Source organism: Protomyctophum bolini, assembly GCF_963924005.1.
Source record: "Protomyctophum bolini genome assembly, chromosome: 5".
In the NCBI taxonomy this organism is placed as follows: domain Eukaryota; kingdom Metazoa; phylum Chordata; class Actinopteri; order Myctophiformes; family Myctophidae; genus Protomyctophum; species Protomyctophum bolini.
The window spans coordinates 33,043,228-33,061,228 of record NC_137866.1 but is presented as its reverse complement, the minus strand read 5'-3'; the positions used below and the strand labels follow the sequence as shown (position 1 = coordinate 33,061,228).

At 47.3% G+C, this 18,001-nt stretch overlaps 1 protein-coding gene across 4 annotated transcripts in view; it reads right to left on the bottom strand.

The window, feature by feature from the left end:
* Positions 1-1,884: 1,884 nt before the first annotated feature.
* Positions 1,885-18,001, bottom strand: part of asxl1 (ASXL transcriptional regulator 1) — a 28,011-nt gene continuing 11,894 nt past the window's right edge. The window contains exons 6-13 of one of the 4 annotated variants that reach the window (XM_080763734.1): positions 15,860-15,944; positions 13,515-13,634; positions 10,130-10,296; positions 8,549-8,645; positions 7,396-7,501; positions 5,892-7,008; positions 2,440-5,066; positions 1,885-2,053 (exon numbers count right to left, since the gene is read on the bottom strand). In XM_080763734.1, coding sequence (XP_080619860.1) covers positions 2,029-2,053; positions 2,440-5,066; positions 5,892-7,008; positions 7,396-7,501; positions 8,549-8,645; positions 10,130-10,296; positions 13,515-13,634; positions 15,860-15,944 — 4,344 coding nt within the window. In that variant the 3' untranslated portion in view covers positions 1,885-2,028. Of the gene's footprint in view, positions 5,067-5,891; positions 7,009-7,395; positions 7,502-8,548; positions 8,646-10,129; positions 10,297-13,514; positions 13,635-15,859; positions 15,945-18,001 lie in introns of all 4 variants that reach the window. The other 3 variants (XM_080763735.1, XM_080763733.1, XM_080763736.1) reach the window with 3 other exon arrangements.

Here is an 18,001-nt window from a genome sequence, read left to right as displayed (position 1 = left end):
GGGTGTGCCAGTACAGTGACAGTACAGTACAGTAGAGGGATCCCCACACAAGGTTTGTCATTTCTCAACTGTTTCAGACATGGGGCGGCTCGCCGGATTCAGCCCGGCCCCCTGGGCACGTTCCTGGGGGTCTGGATGTTCCAGGGACACTCCACCCGAGGACCCAGGGACCCCCACATGGTATCTCTCTCATTTCTCTACAGTTTCGGACGTGGGTGGCTTGCCGGAACCGGGCCGGCACCCTGGTCGTGGTCCTTTGGGTCTGGAACTTCCGGGGACCCCCACACGGAGTTGCACCACTCACTTCACACCGGTGTGATTTTTAATCTGTCAGCTGGGCTTCTTCAAACATTGGAGGAGGAGGAACAGGAGCCAGCAGCGAATGGGAAGCCAGCAGTTGATCTGATAGACTGCCCATTCTCTCAGTGACCCTATGAGCCCCAGACAGCCAAACTGTCACTGCCCACCAGCACATGTTTAACATTTTACTTTGCATTATTAGTGAGAGCAGAGGAGGAAGATCTAGAAGAGGTCAGGTTGGTCAGGACAGCGAGGGATGCTGGGTCATTTTACTGCTATCAAGAATCATATACGAACTCAAAAACAAACTTCCACCGTTACTGGAAGACATTTTCAACTTCCCTAGTTGATATCAAGTCTGATGTATTGTTAATTTAACAGTGGTGTCACTCACCGAAAATAGCAGCCCTGCAGATGTGTTGTAAGCCTGTAGATCTGCTATTTTCAGTTCACGACAGCCACAAGCAGCTAAGTAGAACTCGGGCTTTAGCATCTCATCTTTCATGAACCCACAACTTTCAACTCAAAGCCCATCTCAGTATGTAAGGATAATGCAGTGAGGACATTTTATGCAAATTTGCCTGCTTCTATATAAAATAAATTGCTCAATAATGACATCCGGTCAGTGGATTCATGAATGTATAGACAATATTTTAGGCAAAAAAAAGAAAAAATAAATACTATAAAACTATATACCAAATTTCCCAACAAAAAAGCTTGTTGGCCGCTGGACTATGGAGAAGATCATCCGAGACTCGAGAGTGAGGCTGGACTATAACTGGACTATTGAGGGCCCAGTTGAAGAAAACTGAGTCCGATGGCAGAGTGTGATTGCTCAATCTAGCAACCTACAGGAATAAGTTAAAAAGTAAGTCAAGCTCACAACACGATTCAACAATGGGTTAAATTTAAAATAAAATATTTAACAAAGGTTAAATAATCTATGGCAGTACAGAAAAAGTAATGGCAGTACAGAATGATTCTCCTGCTTAGTAATTTATGTTGCAGCTTCATGAAAAAAAAAAGAAGCTGTGGTTTATTCTGTTCACACCGACACAGGTGGCTAGAAGAAAGTGAGGAACCGTGTTCACTGGATGCTAGATGTGCGAAGGAATGTTTTGCGTTATGTTGCACGTAAATATTAAAATGTTCTTTATGGTGAATTTCTTATCGATGTTATGAACCATAATAATTTACATTCTTTCTTTCAGAAGAACCTTCCAAAAGCACTGGCAACAGCATCCCTGTGCAGCATCTCTGGATTGATTAGAATCTAATCATACTGAGCAAAGCGTCTAATCATTAGATGCTTTGCTCAGTTAAAATCACCTTCAGGAGTAATTGCAGAAAACAGAAATACTTTCAAATATTTAAAAACTTATGTTTTGGTATGTGTATCTAGATACCCAACCCTAAATTACAACTAGATAAAAAATAAATAAATAAAAATGTCATTCCTGGAAAAAGAAAAGTAGTGCTCAGTCATGACTTTATTTTGTTCAGAATACTGTGCTTAACTTCAGAGTACAGATTTATCTTTAGGAGGCAAATGAAATGAGCAAAGAATACACAACCAAAAGGAAACAATGTCATTTACTTACTTTTAATGATTAAAAAAATATTTCTTTGCGCAAAGAGACAAGACCAACAAGTCCCTCCGTGCCGAGCAGGAGAGGAACCAAAAACAATAATGTCCACCATTTTCACACTCAGATGATGACAGGTGGGTCAAGATAAGATGAGGTAAATGTTTCTGAGGAGAGAAAACAAAACAAAGGCACAATTTACAATCAACCATGCCCCAAATTCACAATAATAATAATAATCATAATAATAATACAATAACATTAACATAACACCAGAACGTCTTTTTTAAAATAGGCAACAACAAAAAAGAACAAAAACAGACCAATTTTATAATACAAGGCAACATTGTGCCTGTCATGTGTCTCATGTCTGCTCTACCCTAATAAAGGGTTCTGTACACCTCAGAGCACCGTGTCCCAATTCATATTCTCCCCCAAGTTCCACTGGCTAATACTTTACATGTCGGAAATTTCTACAGGAGGCGGTGTGGTGTGGTGTGACCTAACAATGTTTTGAACATAGAACTATCTGACCACCAGACAAGACACGCACAGTTTGGATGGGCCGATGCAGTCGTCGTGGCAGAAGGCGCCGCAGCCCTGGCACATGATCATGGCCTTGAGGCGGCACGAGCACTTGAGCGCCACTTCCTCGGCGGCGCTGTCGGCGAAGGCCTGGATGCTGAGTGTGGCGCTCTGCCCGGTGCCCAGTCGCGGCCCTCGCAGCTGCAGCACGCCGTCGGCCAGGCTGCGGGAGAAGCCACTGCCGTCCATCACAGACACGTTGGCCGTGTAGCTGAGGCCGCCGGGCCCTGCCCCGCCCATGCCGCCGCCCTGCTTGGGGAGCTTCCCGTACATGAAGGCAGAGGGGGAGGAGGAGGCCGGCGAGGCGGAGGAATACGGGGCTTTGCCGTGCTCCTTCTTGGCCATCCTGGTTAAAGTCATCTCCATGTTAAGCAGGCCCTCCATTGCCCCGCCGCTCAGGTAACCGTCCAGGGAACCGCAGGGCTCCTTTTTCAGAACGCCCAGCGGGGTGATGATGGGGGAGGATTTGGCAAGAGCTTGGCATGAAGGCCGCGAGTTGACCTCGCTCTTCACACTGGGTGCCGGGGAGAGCTGTTGTTGGTGGGGGTGTGGCTGCTGTGACTGTTGTGGGCGCCAGTTGATCTTAATAGTGGGCACCAGTTCCGAGGGGGAGGCGTCCGCGTGGGGCAGCGAGGGGCCATTAGGGGTCCGGGCAGAGGCCTGTGGCTTGTCTGGAGTGGCTCCCCGCGAGGGCAAAGAACCGGGGGACTCTTTGATAACAGCAGACTCCACAGCCACAGAGTTCTGGGAGACGTGATCTAACACACGTCTGGAGGGGGGCAGGGAAGTGATGACCGGTACAGCTCCCGGGGGCACAGTGCCACTAGGCTGCTGGGACAGGTACTGCTGCATGGCTGTGGCGTCCATCAGACAAGAAGGACGCTGGCTCTGGGAAGAGAACTCCGGACCCGGGGATTCGATTGTTGTCTCGTGGGGGGTTCGGCTGAGACAGGGTCCAGGGTTTCTCGTGGCTGGAGGTCTGGGCGTAGTAGGCCCCCCCGGCAGCCGATTGATCTCGAGCCTGTTGGCGGAGTGCGACTGAGGCAGGACCTTCTCTAGAGACAGACTGCCCTGCAGCAGCTGGGTGACCAGAGGATTGTTGGCCTCCACACTGGATACGTGCCTGGCTGAGCTGCTCGGCCTCTTGGGGCCGGCAGAAACAGCAGGTGGGATAGGCGAGGCCTTCAGGCCCCCTCCTCTACAGTCCTCCTCGGGAGTGGCCCGATTGGACGCTCTCGACTCATCTCCCGACTCCGTTTTGACCAAAACATTACTGTGGCCCCGGAGGCCTTGGGAGTGGCCCGCGGGGAGAGGCTGCGCTTCCTGGGGGAGAAGATGGGCACGGCCGGGCTGGGGGTGGGCGATGCCGTTGGGGAAGCGGGGCAGCTGGATGACCGTTTGATTGGGGCGAGCCGACACGTGACTTTGGATGACAGGCTGCTGGTTCTGAGGAAGGGGGCTGCGGATGACCGGCGGGCCGTTCCTTTTACTGGCCAGGTGATGGTTCCAGTCATCGTCGGGGCGCTGCCGGTCGCCCTCCGGGCTCTCGTTTTCACAATCGGAGGCCGTCTCCGTGGAGTCACTGTGGCCGCCGGCCTCCTCGTCCTCTCTGGAGGACAACGCGTGCAGGAGAGGAGGAGTGTTGGCCTGTTGTCTCTCTCGGCTGGGAGGCAGGGGGGCCTCCTGGGGTCCAACGTGGTGAGATCCATGCTGGATCACACCGGAGCCCTTGCCTTGTTCTCGCTCCCACGGCTGAGAGGACACTGCCAGGGACTGGATAACATCCACGCCCTTGGCCCCAAACCTGGGGAGAGAGTCTGGGATGGAGGTTGGAGTCAGCTGTGCACTCGCAGACGGCTGAGACACCCTCACCGCCGGGGCGGCATCCGTGGACCCCCCGGTCTGGCTGTTCCCCGGGTGGAGGACAGAAACGGGACCCGATAGAGCATCAGCATGCAGGGCCGTGGAGGCGCCGGCCTCGTCCGCCAGGCCATTGGTGGTACTCTGGACCTCTTCGCCAGCCGGTGCTGGCACTCCGTCCTCCGCAGCCATCGGCTCCCCCGCGGTCTCCTCCCGAGGCGGGGTCGGTATAGGGGTGGGAGTCTGGGGCGGCTCCGACGACAGCGAGGTGGAGGTGGTGGACAAGGACGGCGAGGGCGAGGGCTGGGGCGTCGGCGGCTGGGCCGATGGTCTCTCGGCCAACTCTACATTGGAAAGCTGTAGTTGTGCTCCTGGCGGATGAGAGTCTGCAGGCGACCCCTGCTCCTCCACCCCACCACTTCCCCTTCTTCCACCTCCTCCTCCTCCGGGCTCGACAGGTCCCGGGTGCTCTCGTGCTCGTCGTCCACTGCTGCGATCCGATAGCCCAACAGAAGGCCGCAGCCCACCCCCGCCCGGCCCCGCCCCGTTGCCAGTGGCTGCAACAGCAGCAGCGGCCTCCCGGCGCTGCTGGGCACGGGCTTTGATGTCCGCCAGTGTGCGCGCCCCCGTGCCCGACCGCCGCGACCCCTCGCCGGGAGGCATGATCCGGGGGCAGATCTGGTAGGTGGGTGGGCCTTTGTGGGCCCCGGGCGGTTTGATTCTGGAGAGTTGAATCTGGAGAGAAGAGGACGAGAATATGACATGGGTCAAACGTTTGTCAAAACAATCCCCTTTATTTTTTGTTTCCCACATTTTGTTTTTAATTACCGGTATACTTATTTCAAAACTATTAAAAAAAACATTCACAAAAAAGCTACATTCTTCATGAATTAAAAACAAATTCTATGTATTTTTTTTCATGAATAAATCAAAGAAAAAACTGAGAAATTCCATAAATTAGAAAACAAATGTTTAAGAAGTAGCGAAAATGGCCGATCTACAAGCTCACAACATGGCGCGAAGTGACGCGTTGTGAGCTTGTAGATCTGCTATTTTTTACTAGTTTGGGCAAACATCTAATTTCTCTTTTGGGTCACCGGCTAATAACTAGACTATAAACATGGAACAGTACGTGTGCATGGATTCTGCGGCAAATACTCTCGAGCATAAAGAAACGCTTGATGCTCTGGGAGTGAATGAAACCAGAGACAGATTTTCTTTTCCGTTTCAGGTTAAAAACTACAACAGCAGGGTAAAGACAAGGAAAGCTGCATGAGAATTGTGACGTTGGCAACGCAGCTGCAGATAATCATACTAATGAGTATGTGAGATTTAGGTGTGTCAATAATACAGTCTAAGCTTGCATATTTGCATACATACATTTAACACAGACACACTCATTCTTGCTTAGTAGCCTGCCATGTTTTTATACACGGAAAACATTACAGACTACAAAATCAGCCTAGGGTTTCATGCAGCTTTAACTAAAGCTGGTTAAATAGCATTCCCTCTAGATTTACAGCTACAAATGATAAACAGTAACGCCAGTGAGACACATACCCTGATTGGCGGCACCTTGGGCTCCTCTGTTGTCGGCAGCGGCTTCTCCGAGCCGACACTGCCAATTGTGGTACGAAAGGACTGACGCTCGTCGAGTCGTGGCCTCTTCTCGGGAAAGCTGGAGAAGGCCTGGGGCTCGTCTGGACGCCTCTTCTGCTCGCTGGGCTGGGCGGTGAGGACGGGGGTGGGCGCCGGGCTGGCCGAGGGGCTGCTCTCGCGGCTGCTGGTGGCCGTGGTGCCCCCCGTGACCGAGGTGACCACGGAGGCCGTGTCGTCCAGGGGGTCGGCGGCGGCAGCAGCGCTCGAGGATCCAGAGGAGGAAGAGGAGGAGGAAGAGTCGAGGCCCGCTGTGAAGGCACCCTGTCTGTCTGAGGGTGAAGAGGGGGAGGAGGCTGGAGAGGAAGCCGATGAGGAAGAGGGGGAAGAGGAGGAAGGAGAGGAGGTGGAGGCCAGGGCAGGCACTGGCTCGTCAGGAAGCAAGCGAGCAGTGACTTCGGGTTCCTCGTTGGCGCTGACGGACGCTGGGCTGGGGCTGGGGCTGGGACTGGGGCTGGGACTGGGACTGGGACTGGGGCTGGGGCTGGGACTGGGACTGGGACTGGGACTGGGGCTGGGACTGGGGCTGTGGATGGGGCTGTGGATGGGGCTGGGTATAGGCGTGGGTGTTGGTACGGGTGTTGGGGTGGGCTCGGCGGCAGGCTCTGGAGCCGGGGAGGGCTCTGGTTCCAGCGACGCACACTCAGCGGGGAGCTCCAGGGCGCACTCCGCCTGCAGTACCACCTCCCCCTGGACCACGGCGCTGTCCGACATGGGGGAGCCCAGTGAGACGGTCGAAGTGTCCAGCGAAGCAGCGGCCACCTCGGCCACCTCCGGGGACTGGAGGGCCGGAGACTGGAGGGCCGGAGACGCCGCCTTGCAGAGCGTCTGTCGTGCCCTGCGCCTCAGGTCAGCCCGCGTACGCCTCCTCATCCTGCCGTCCCGCCTCCGGCGACCCACACTGCGCCTCTTCGGGGCACCAGCAGACACTGCCGCCACGTCGCTGTCCAGCATGGTGGCAGCCACATCCGTAGCTTCGCTCATGGTCAACTTGAGCGATTCCTCGCGTGTCAGGCCAGACCTGAAACCAGACAAAGCCATGAACACTCAGCCCTGACAGGTGTGGCGATTATCCTTTTGATTTTGTCAGATTTTTAAGTAAAGTAAGACATTTAATGCACATTTTTATCACATTAACTATAGCGTCCCCATTTCCGGTTATTATAGGCAATAATTCTCACAAATTAACACAAATCTTAAACTCAAAATGGGTCGTGACTCGTGATTCATCTGCCATTTCCCCAATTTCAACATGACACGATACAGTATAAAATAAGCATAAGTGGTTAAATTGGAAGTTTAGAGAAAATTTGGACCATATTCAGTAAATATTAAAAGTCAATAAATCATATTTTTACAATAAGTTGTACTGGCTGCAAAACCCCCGATGAAGAGGGCGCTTTCTTACTTTTGGCCATGGTACTCTTCAAAGAACTTCTCTTTCCAAGCCTCCACCTTCTTCTCCTTCTCCATCTCCTGCCGGAAACGCACCTGCATCTCGTGGGTGAACTCCCCTGATTATGACAGAGAAGGCAATGTCACACTCCCACAAGCAGCAATGAGCTCACATAAATTAACATTCACCACCAACACACAACACAAATGCAAATTTATGTTTAACAATGCAAATATATGGACATGCCGAGTCTGTGTTAATGAAGACTGGCACCGGTGCCAAGGCCAAAAGGAAAGTTCTTGCAGAGTTCCTGTTCTTGTGCCTTGCTACCATCTGCCTGGTGGTGGGAAAAAGTGGGGTGATTTGAGGCTATTCCACTATGACGCGCGTCCGCTTTTGCCTTCCATCTTGGATGCTAAAGCATGCATCAATGCTAGCGAGCATACACCAATGTTCCCATCGTGCTCACTGGATAATCAGACCTCCGAACATCGCCGATCTGTTTAACACCACAGACAGTGCATTAGTTTCCGAGAAAAAAAGCTTTCAAAGGCACGGCCTAAAACAGAAGCTAGTGTGGTTGAGTCAACACAAGCGGTGCGGGCGGGGACCTGGCAACCGTGCATAGCGGTTCCACAGCGAGGCAATGTAATAGCGATATCAAACGCCATAAGACGAGCCTGCTTGGCATCTTTTATAGGACAGTTATACTCGTCATACGGATCCAACGTGTTAATATGGGAGCAAAAGTGCAGCAGCATCCGTGCGCTCATGTTTTTACCGGTTTGACCAGTCATTAGTCCTACAACCTATCTCAAACCCTCCCTCACCCTAACCTCCCACGGGGCAGCACACCTATCCTTAACCCTCTCCCAAACCTTAACGCACCCCTCACCAACCTTAATCCGGTCGTCTTAACGCACCCCTCACCAACATTATGTCTAACCAATAACTAGTCTAAACTAAGTACGCACCCCTTTACCTTTCTGTAGTTTTAAAACTGAACCAGAAAACAAACTAAAGAAAATCTGCCTACGGTTTAATGCCCCTGACATGTACTTGTGCGTTTGTACACTACTAACCCTGAACAGTTCACTGTGTAGTACCTGCGTCATGTAGGTTAATGCTAACATGAAAGAGATAGTGATCGAGGCCCTTGGCTCACCTTCGGCAAGCCTCTCCTTCCAGCTCTGGGAGGCGTGGGTGAAGAACTCATTATTGAGGGCTGAACTACCGAGACGGGCCATGCCATCAGGACCAACCTGCACAGAGAAAAGATCTCAGTCAAGGATGTGTTTTTGTTAGTGTTTCAGTGCTCCGTTTACAAATTGCTGTATTTCCGTCAATTGTACATACACATCTTAGTTTTTAATAGTTTAATAGTAATTTATGTTTTGCTTTTTTACACCATCTCGGTCATGTTTAAATTATGTATGAAGCAGCTCCTTTGAATTGAAAGAAATATATGAACACACAATTATCCTTTCAACGATTCTTTTTCTAGATTCAAGTCAGCTCACTCAACTCTTGGTTTTGGGGTCAAGGTTCAACAAGGCAATCCAAAGCCCCAGACTTATCAGCACAAGGTAGTAATGGGAAGATTTCACCTCCCAGTTTTGGGGGGCTTTTCAGAGTAAATTCTGCCTCATCTGTTGGCACTCTAGCGTAGTTATTCTGAAAAATTCCCTGGCAAAGAATTTGTCTCCCTCTAGTGATATGATGGCAACACATCCATCCATAATACCTTCACCTTCTGCAAACAAAACATCCAAATGTCGGGTATGCAGCTATTTAAAATATCCACGCTAGATGTAAACAAACCTCTGTATACAGAGCGAGCTACACAGCTGTGATTAAGGTAATCAGATTACAGAGCAGGGGACGGGGGGGAATCTGTGGAGGTCCATGTTCCAGGAGTTTAATCATAGCTTACCACAAAATACAATTAAATAAATAAGAAATAGAGATATAAATAAAAGATATTAACAAAAAGAATAAATGCAAGGGAAACTCCCTCCTGTCAGGTGTAAAGCAGCAACTTGGACACTCAAGCCCATCGCACACCGTCTGCGGCGCGTTGCCGCCTGGAAAATAGAACTGTGTTCTATAGGCGCGCCGGGCGGCGCGGCGCGACGCGGCGGACAGAGCCGGTGTGATAGCTTCATTGAAAATAATGGAGGCGGCTGTGTCCGCCACGCGGGACTAGGTTGGTGGAGGGTGTGTAGAGCCCAGGATCACATTAGATGATTGACACAGGGGTGAAAAATGAGTTATAAAATCATGGGGAAAAAAATATATATATATATTAAAAAAAAGGAATAAATGCAATTTATTTATTTCAGTGTGTTGTCATTTTGTTGTGTTAATTTATTTAATTGCGCATTTGATTATTTCATTGTGGTATTAGTTTGTGTTTTGTTTTGTTTTGTTTTCCCCGTTGGCAGTAAAATGAGTATGACGGCCGGCCTATTTTCAATAAGCTTAGGTGCATATATAGATTTTACGACGGGATATTTTAGAGCAATGGCAAAGCATCTAGGAAAGTCTCTGAAGGTGTCACAAAGACTAGATTGTTTTTGGAAGTGTTGAACCCATTTCTAGGTGTCTGAATACAAAAAATAAAATAAAATAAAGTTAAGTGATCACAGTGAAGGTGGTAGCCTAAAACTCCTAGCACACAATGGCCTTTACTGTGTGCACAAACTTGTTTGCAGAGACAAGCATCCCGCCTGTCACGCGCACGCACCTGGCGGTCGACCTCGGGGAGGAGCTGCAGCAGCTGCTGTTGACAGTGTGCAGGGAAGGCAGAAAAGCGGTGCACGTTGATGAGGGCTCTGATGTTGGTGTTGACCAGGATGGAGCCGGGCGTTTCAAAGTCTACCTCCACCCCTCCGCGGCTCCTCTTCATGGGCCCTGCGGAGACATCAGTCGCACCCCCTACAAGTTAGGACATCAGGGGTGGGCAACTTTGACGATGGCCACTGTATTTCCACAGTCACTCCAGAGGGGCCACATTGCATATGTAGGAAAAATAGACGATCTACAAGGTCAAAACGTGTCACACTGCGACGCATTTTGATCTTGTAGATCAGCTAGTTATGCTATATTTAAATTGAAATACTGAATTATTCTTTTATCTTTTTTTTATTGGAATCCCGAAAAGTAACTTTTATATAATTTAAAATGCATAAAAATGCATAAAATTGACTTTATGAACTAAATACATGCATATATAGACTGAAGTAATTAAAGCGGGTCATGTTTGCACTTGCAACAGCTGAAATAAAAAAATAAATCGGTATTCTGATAAGCTGCGGTCCGTATTAAGTGATGGTGCATCATCAGCATGTGGCCCCCGGGCCGCCAGTTGACCATGTGTGAGTTGCCCAGGGAGGTCACTCCTGCTGATGCAATAGCAGGTTGGAGTAGAGTGTAGTACGGCTACAAAGTCATTCAAGTCTTAAGCCAGCAGATCGGACAATCTTGCTACTACTAAGGATATTTCACTTTCAAATAAAATAAACTAAATAAAAATCTAAAAAATATATACAAATAAATGAATAAATTAGGGGCAATGGAGGGGCAACCAGGCGCATACAGACCGCTCTGGTCGGTCAGTCGGACAGTCCTCGGTTTGATTCCGGGCCAGCCCAGAATGTTTGCTGAATGTCATTATCTTACCCTCTATGAATTTCCTGTCTCTCTCCACCATCATTTGTCAAACAAATGCCCTCAACAAAGTATACAGAATTTTCTAAAATCATTAATTGAGAGTTATGAGTGACAGACAGCCTGTTCTGAGTTCAAGTGTGGCAATCCTGAATCCATTGGTGTGTAATTAAAAGAAACAGATGATTTGTTAACTGGAAAGCTGAATTGTCACATGCAAAAAGAAAAAGAAAAAAAACCCATCATGCATGCAACTTAAGAAAACATGATTGCCCCACAGCTGGGAAAAGTGTAGTTTAACCAGTTACCTGTTCTGAACATCAGTTTAACATGAACTGATGACCCCTGGTTTTCAAACACTGACTGTAGGACCTACTGTCTGTATGCAGTTATTTGGTGTGCTATGAGGTTAGCACACAGGAACGGGACACAAATGCTTCTAGCGACTCCTGATGCCCCAAATAAATGTGATAACTGAATAATTCCAGGTTACGTTTTTTTCCAAAAAGCTACTATACATTTGTCCTTGTAGGGTGTGTGTGTGACAGCTGATTTGAGCAGCCACAACTCACACCTGACCCGAGGCAAATTAAGTAGAATCGGAGAGACTACACACCTGAAGCTAATCCATGCAAAAAGTATAAATGAGCCATTCCCACATACTGTACACTCTCCAGAGATGAATAAAGAGCCTTATTTTAACTTTGAACATCTTATTTCCATGTTGGATTCTACATTACTGATTAAATTAGATTAACTGATTAAATTAGGGGTGCGACAGTTAATCGATTGAATTGATTATAATTATTTAAAAAAGAATCGATCGGATGCAAGAGTAAACATTAGGTAAAACACCAACTGGGGAGTACTGAAACGTTGCCTTCATTTAATGTAATCATCCATTAAAAATCAATCCCTATTCTGGGCATGTCATAGGCCAAATGTAAAAATAGTTAAAATAGCTCATATACAAGCTCACAACGCGCAACCCATAAGCATTAAGCTTATATAACCCTGTCCCTGTTAAACATATAAATAAATAAAATTGATTTGCCATTTAAACTAAGTATAAAATAACTCTTAAATGGTTAGTCAATTTGTTGAGATAAAAAATTAAATGTATAGATATTTTTAAAAAATCTTTTCGATTAATCGCCAAGAAATCTTTTAGTAAGTCGAGCATTACAATAAAGCGCCTTAAATTAACCATGAATGGGAGAGTGAGATAAAATGTCACACCGTTTTACACGTTAAGAATGAGGAGTTGATCAACTGTGTGCCATTTGATATTGGTGGGTGCTTCCAGGTTGTGGTTTCTGTTTTTAGCACAGTGGAGAAGACGGGAGGGGTTGGGGGGGACATTCAAGTTGCAACACAATGCTTGTGCCATACTCAAATCTAGTTTTTCTTCCCCCGATATATATTAATTTTGTTAACAGGAAATCCGTTTCCCAACATTCTACATTATCCAGGTAGCATCAGTGTTCATCTCAAAGAAGCTGTGTGAATATAGGTTCTGTTCGGGTACAGGCTTTAGTTCCGACATACTATTAGTCTGACGGTCATTAGACCCACAGCCTACCCAGAACCCTAACGCTAACCGCAAGCACGGCGCAACTCATGTCGGACCAGCACATTGTCGGGAACGACGGGTGATTTCTGCATGTCGGACCTTTGGTGTCGGATCCGCATCCCTTCTGTTCAGCATCACTAGCCACTAAAAGATCTTCTTTTTCAAAAAGGGTGATTAACTGACTACACAGTAAAATCCTTGGTAATTTAACTTAATATAAGCAATTGGAACAGTTACAATTTGATAATTTAACAACTTTTTTTTTTACCGCTACCGATTTGCACAATTATTGATTTCCACTTATAATTACTTGTATGGGTATTATTTAAACATCTGGCTGATCGAATCAACTGCCCAAAAGTAGTCAAATTCAGCAGAATCCTGTCAGCAATATCCACTAAATAAATGCTAATCTTGGATTCACTATTTAGCCATTACATCCGTCGTCCAAATACATACCACCACCTTTTGACCACGACTTAGCTCAAATCCAAATTAAAGCTTCAATGTATTTCATGGCGCATGTCATGTTGATGCCCCATGACATTCAACATCATATTATAATAACATGTCATAGCATGGCATGGTAATCTAGTGTTGTTGTTGCAGCTTGGAGTAGGGTTAACCGATTAAGCCTGATATACTTTGTCATGCGGGAAATAACGAAAATAGCCCGTGTACAAGCTCACAAGCTTATAGATCTGCTATTTTGGCTATTTTTGGGGAAGGCGGGAGAAAAGGAAAAGGTATACATTTTACCTCCTATAATGCCATACCCAAAATAGGGACACCAGGGTTAATGTGGTTAAGAGGTTAATCGGAGCTTAGGGGACAGGGTTGATTGGGTACAGGGTTGCGGGTTCAATGCCGGTGGCAATAAGCCCTGTACCTGATTGGAGGCTGTGCATACTCCTGAAGTGCTGGGGGCGCTTCCAGCCCAGTTCTGGGCGAGCGCGTAGTGTGGGGCCCGGACCCCCCCTAGAGCCTTCCCTGCGTCTCCCTTTTGTTCCTGAATGGGAGAGGTGGCAGTGGGGAGCCGGTGAGACACTCAGGTCACGGTCTGTGTGTGTGTGTGTGTGTGTGTGTGTGCGTGCTTGCGTGTGAGTGAGAGAATGGATTGGACGGACTGGGTTGGGTTTGTGAAACCCGCCACAGAGGGAGCAGCAGAGACTGCGCGACAAGGGGAGGCTGGGAGCGCACAACAACATACTGACACACACCAGCAAAGACAAAACAAAACAGAGGTAGAAGGTTCTATAGCCGACAAGACTTCAGTAAGTGTTAGTTTTGTGTGTTTTACATCTGTAGATTATTTGGAATGCGGGACTTGGACAAAAAGGAAAGTGGATACAATATTCCAGAGTGGAAAATACACTGTAGGAATGACCAATTAGCAGGGATTTAGGAGAAACTAAGCACATTCACAACAGGTACGCAGGGACAGATTTGACTGGCAGACTCGTCCCCATCCATCCAGCAATCAAAACATAATGCATCTTTATTTTTGGCTCATGAATGTGGAGGTCAGAACATAAGATAATTTTATCAGCATCAGTCTGCGTCCTATAAACTCTAGACTTTGGACTTGAAACTCTAGAATCTAAAGCAATATTTAGCCATTAGACAAAATGTTGTTTTAGAAGACTCTTAACGGAAAAGAAACAGGATTACGTGTCATTTCTACATTAGGTAGTAGAAGAGGCGGTGACCGTAGCAACTACCATCCTCTCTTGCTTTGGCATGCACTGCTGAAGCTTCTAAAACGTGATCTGGCTGTGATGTGGCGAGCAAATTAAAGACTAGATGAAAGAGGGGAAAAAACCACTGTTGAGTATTCTTGAAATGACATTTGGTAATAGCTGAAAATAACCCCTCTACAAACTCACAACGTGTTTGTATGTGTACATCTGCTAATTCCGGCAAATCGATTTGATGTAAAAAGGAGGGCACCACGAATAGACCCATGGGGGAATCATTATAAATAGTTTGTCTTTAACCCATTTTGACCTGAGATCAGATTCTAAAAATGTCTTCTACATCCTGACAGTTTTCTGAAAAAGCTATGTTTCTATGTCAGTCGTTCTTCGGTTTTTCTAAAATAGCAGACCTACAAGCTCGTGGCGCGCAATGAGCTTGTAGATCTGCTATTTTTCAATAGCTAAATCATAGCATAATGCTAACACTAAAAGGGGTTCCCGCCCAAAATGGGTTAAAGACCACGTGACATCATATTTATACATTTAAATTACATGATAAAGGAAAGCTCAATCGATAAATTAGAGTACATATAATATGTTCAAAACAATAGCTAGCTACTTATAAAATAAACAGTTCAATAATAACTCCTCATCAAGACCCTTTGGTTGCAACGTATTTCTTCAGTACGCCACCCTCTGCAGGAAAAGGCAACCTGCATTCCCTCCGGTTCCGAGTGGGTGCACATGGACAGCTGCTATGTCCTGGATGCGGAAATGAACTGCTCTTTATCATGGAATGTAATCTATACAATTCTTGCATGCAAAATAAACGGTGATATGGTAGACAAAACACGAAACGGCCAAGTAGGCTGAGGAGTTCAAGAATCGGCCCCAACAAGTTTGTCTTTAATGTTGGCTGTTCATTTATGTGCAAAATGATGAGGGAGTTTGGAAAGCTCATCCAGGAATTTTGGATAAATACAATGCAGAGTGCAACCCAAGGGTCATTTAACTGTTTTCCGCAAATAGCTTTCGTTTTGATCACATCATCTTATTATACTTGTTTTATGATATTAATATTATGTCATGTAGCCTTTAAAAGGCAGAGTTTTTTACAAAACTTGCAAATGCTGACGAAACTGGGCTTATGGTCATTGAGCTAAATATTTCAAGAAAACTCAGAGCAGGTTTTTTCATTTATCTAGTCAAGTTATAGTACCATGTGCCCATACTGGCTTAATTGGACCAAAGTTGTGCACCTTTTCATTTTCTCCTAGTTGTGAGCAAATGAAATGCAAATGAAAGAGGTAGTCCACAAAAATTTGGTAAAAAAAACTTTTAAGGACACAAAATTGTGTGTTATTTGTCGTTTATCTGCTAGTAAAAACATGGAGGAAAATAGAGCGAGGTGGGAACGGGAATAAGAGGCTTGAGAGTAAAACAAATACGGGAAGACAGAGAGAGAGACGTCAAGGAGAGAAAGGATACAAAGAGGGAAGAAGCCAGGACTAAACGGAACGCCGAGACTAGTTCTTACCTGACGGGACATGCTCTCCGTTGACTTTGAGTGGCGTTAGGACAACACGTGGCATCATCACCGCCTTCTTCCTCTGTCTCCCCGACTGTAGTAACACAATGATTCAGTACATAAACAGAAAGGCCTGTAAACCCGTGAGGGGAGGGAAAAGAGCAGGATATGATTATCTACCCGGGGAAATACTGTATAGTAGCCTATCAGAGTCAAGCCTGGTGTATACTCTGTCGTACAACGGTTCACAACGGATGGAGAATAAATTGCTCTTATTAAGTCACATAGCACAGGGGTTCTCTCAACCTGTGGGTCACAACCGCCAAATTATTTTGTGGGGTCCCAAATACTTTTTTGCAACTGAATGGCTGGAAAATGGAAATTAATAGTTTACATAGTACACAGTGCATGCATAAACTTCCGTTAATGGCCAAAGCATTTCCGGGGGTTCCCAGTAGTGTAGTAGTAGTGTCCAGGGACATGGACCATGTGTCCATGAGGGGGTTCTAGAGGGACCCCAGTAAAAGTAAGAGCACTTTTAAAGAATTCACTCTTTTTTCAAGAATTTTGCCATTCTTGACAAATGTCTTCAGCACAATATTCAAATGGGAGGAACTTGACATGTCATGCATGAGAACCACTGAGACAGCAAACTACAAGTCCAGTGTTTCCCCTGTATGCATTAATGTATGGCGGCCTGGCGGGCCGCCACACAATCATGACCACCCGCCACAGTATGACTACGAGTCCAGACCCCCTCAGTCATGACCACCCGCCACAGTATGACTACGAGTCCAGACCCCCTCAGTCATGACCACCCGCCACAGTATGACTACGAGTCCAGACCCCCTCAGTCATGACCACCCGCCACAGTATGACTACGAGTCCAGACCCCCTCAGTATGACTATGAGTCCAGACCCCCTCAGTCATGACCACCCGCCACAGTATGACTACGAGTCCAGACCCCCTCAGTATGACTATGAGTCCAGACCCCCTCAGTCATGACCACCCGCCACAGTATGACTACGAGTCCAGACCCCCTCAGTCATGACCACCCGCCACAGTATGACTACGAGTCCAGACCCCCTCAGTCATGACCACCCGCCACAGTATGACTACGAGTCCAGACCCCCTCAGTATGACTATGAGTCCAGACCCCCTCAGTATGACTACGAGTCCAGACCCCCTCAGTATGACTACGAGTCCAGACCCTCAGTATGACTACGAGTCCAGACCCCCTCAGTATGACTATGAGTCCAGACCCCCTCAGTATGACTATGAGTCCAGACCCCCTCAGTATGACTACGAGTCCAGACCCCCTCAGTATGACTACGAGTCCAGACCCCCTCAGTATGACTATGAGTCCAGACCCCCTCAGTATGACTATGAGTCCAGACCCCCTCAGTATGACTATGAGTCCAGACCCCCTCAGTATGACTATGAGTCCAGACCCCCTCAGTATGACTATGAGTCCAGACCCTCAGTATGACTACGAGTCCAGACCCTCAGTATGACTACGAGTCCAGACCCTCAGTATGACTACGAGTCCAGACCCCCTCAGTATGACTATGAGTCCAGACCCCCTCAGTATGACTATGAGTCCAGACCCCCTCAGTATGACTACGAGTCCAGACCCCCTCAGTATGACTACGAGTCCAGACCCCCTCAGTATGACTATGAGTCCAGACCCCCTCAGTATGACTACGAGTCCAGACCCCCTCAGTATGACTATGAGTCCAGACCCCCTCAGTATGACTATGAGTCCAGACCCCCTCAGTATGACTATGAGTCCAGACCCCCTCAGTATGACTATGAGTCCAGACCCCCTCAGTATGACTATGAGTCCAGACCCCCTCAGTATGACTATGAGTCCAGACCCCCTCAGTATGACTATGAGTCCAGACCCCCTCAGTATGACTATGAGTCCAGACCCCCTCAGTCCATGCAAATTTTATTCCCGTTTCCTTTTTTTTATTTGGTCATTTGTTTTCATAGCGTCAGTTACTAGTGATTTCTGGTGGGTCATGCACTTCTAATTTAGTCAATCGACTTCTTGGAAGTAGACTAATCAAATAACGGGAGGCTTATTTTGTTGAGGAAATACGTCTGCTTGTTGTAATTAGCTACTTGTTGCAGCTAAGCTACTATGA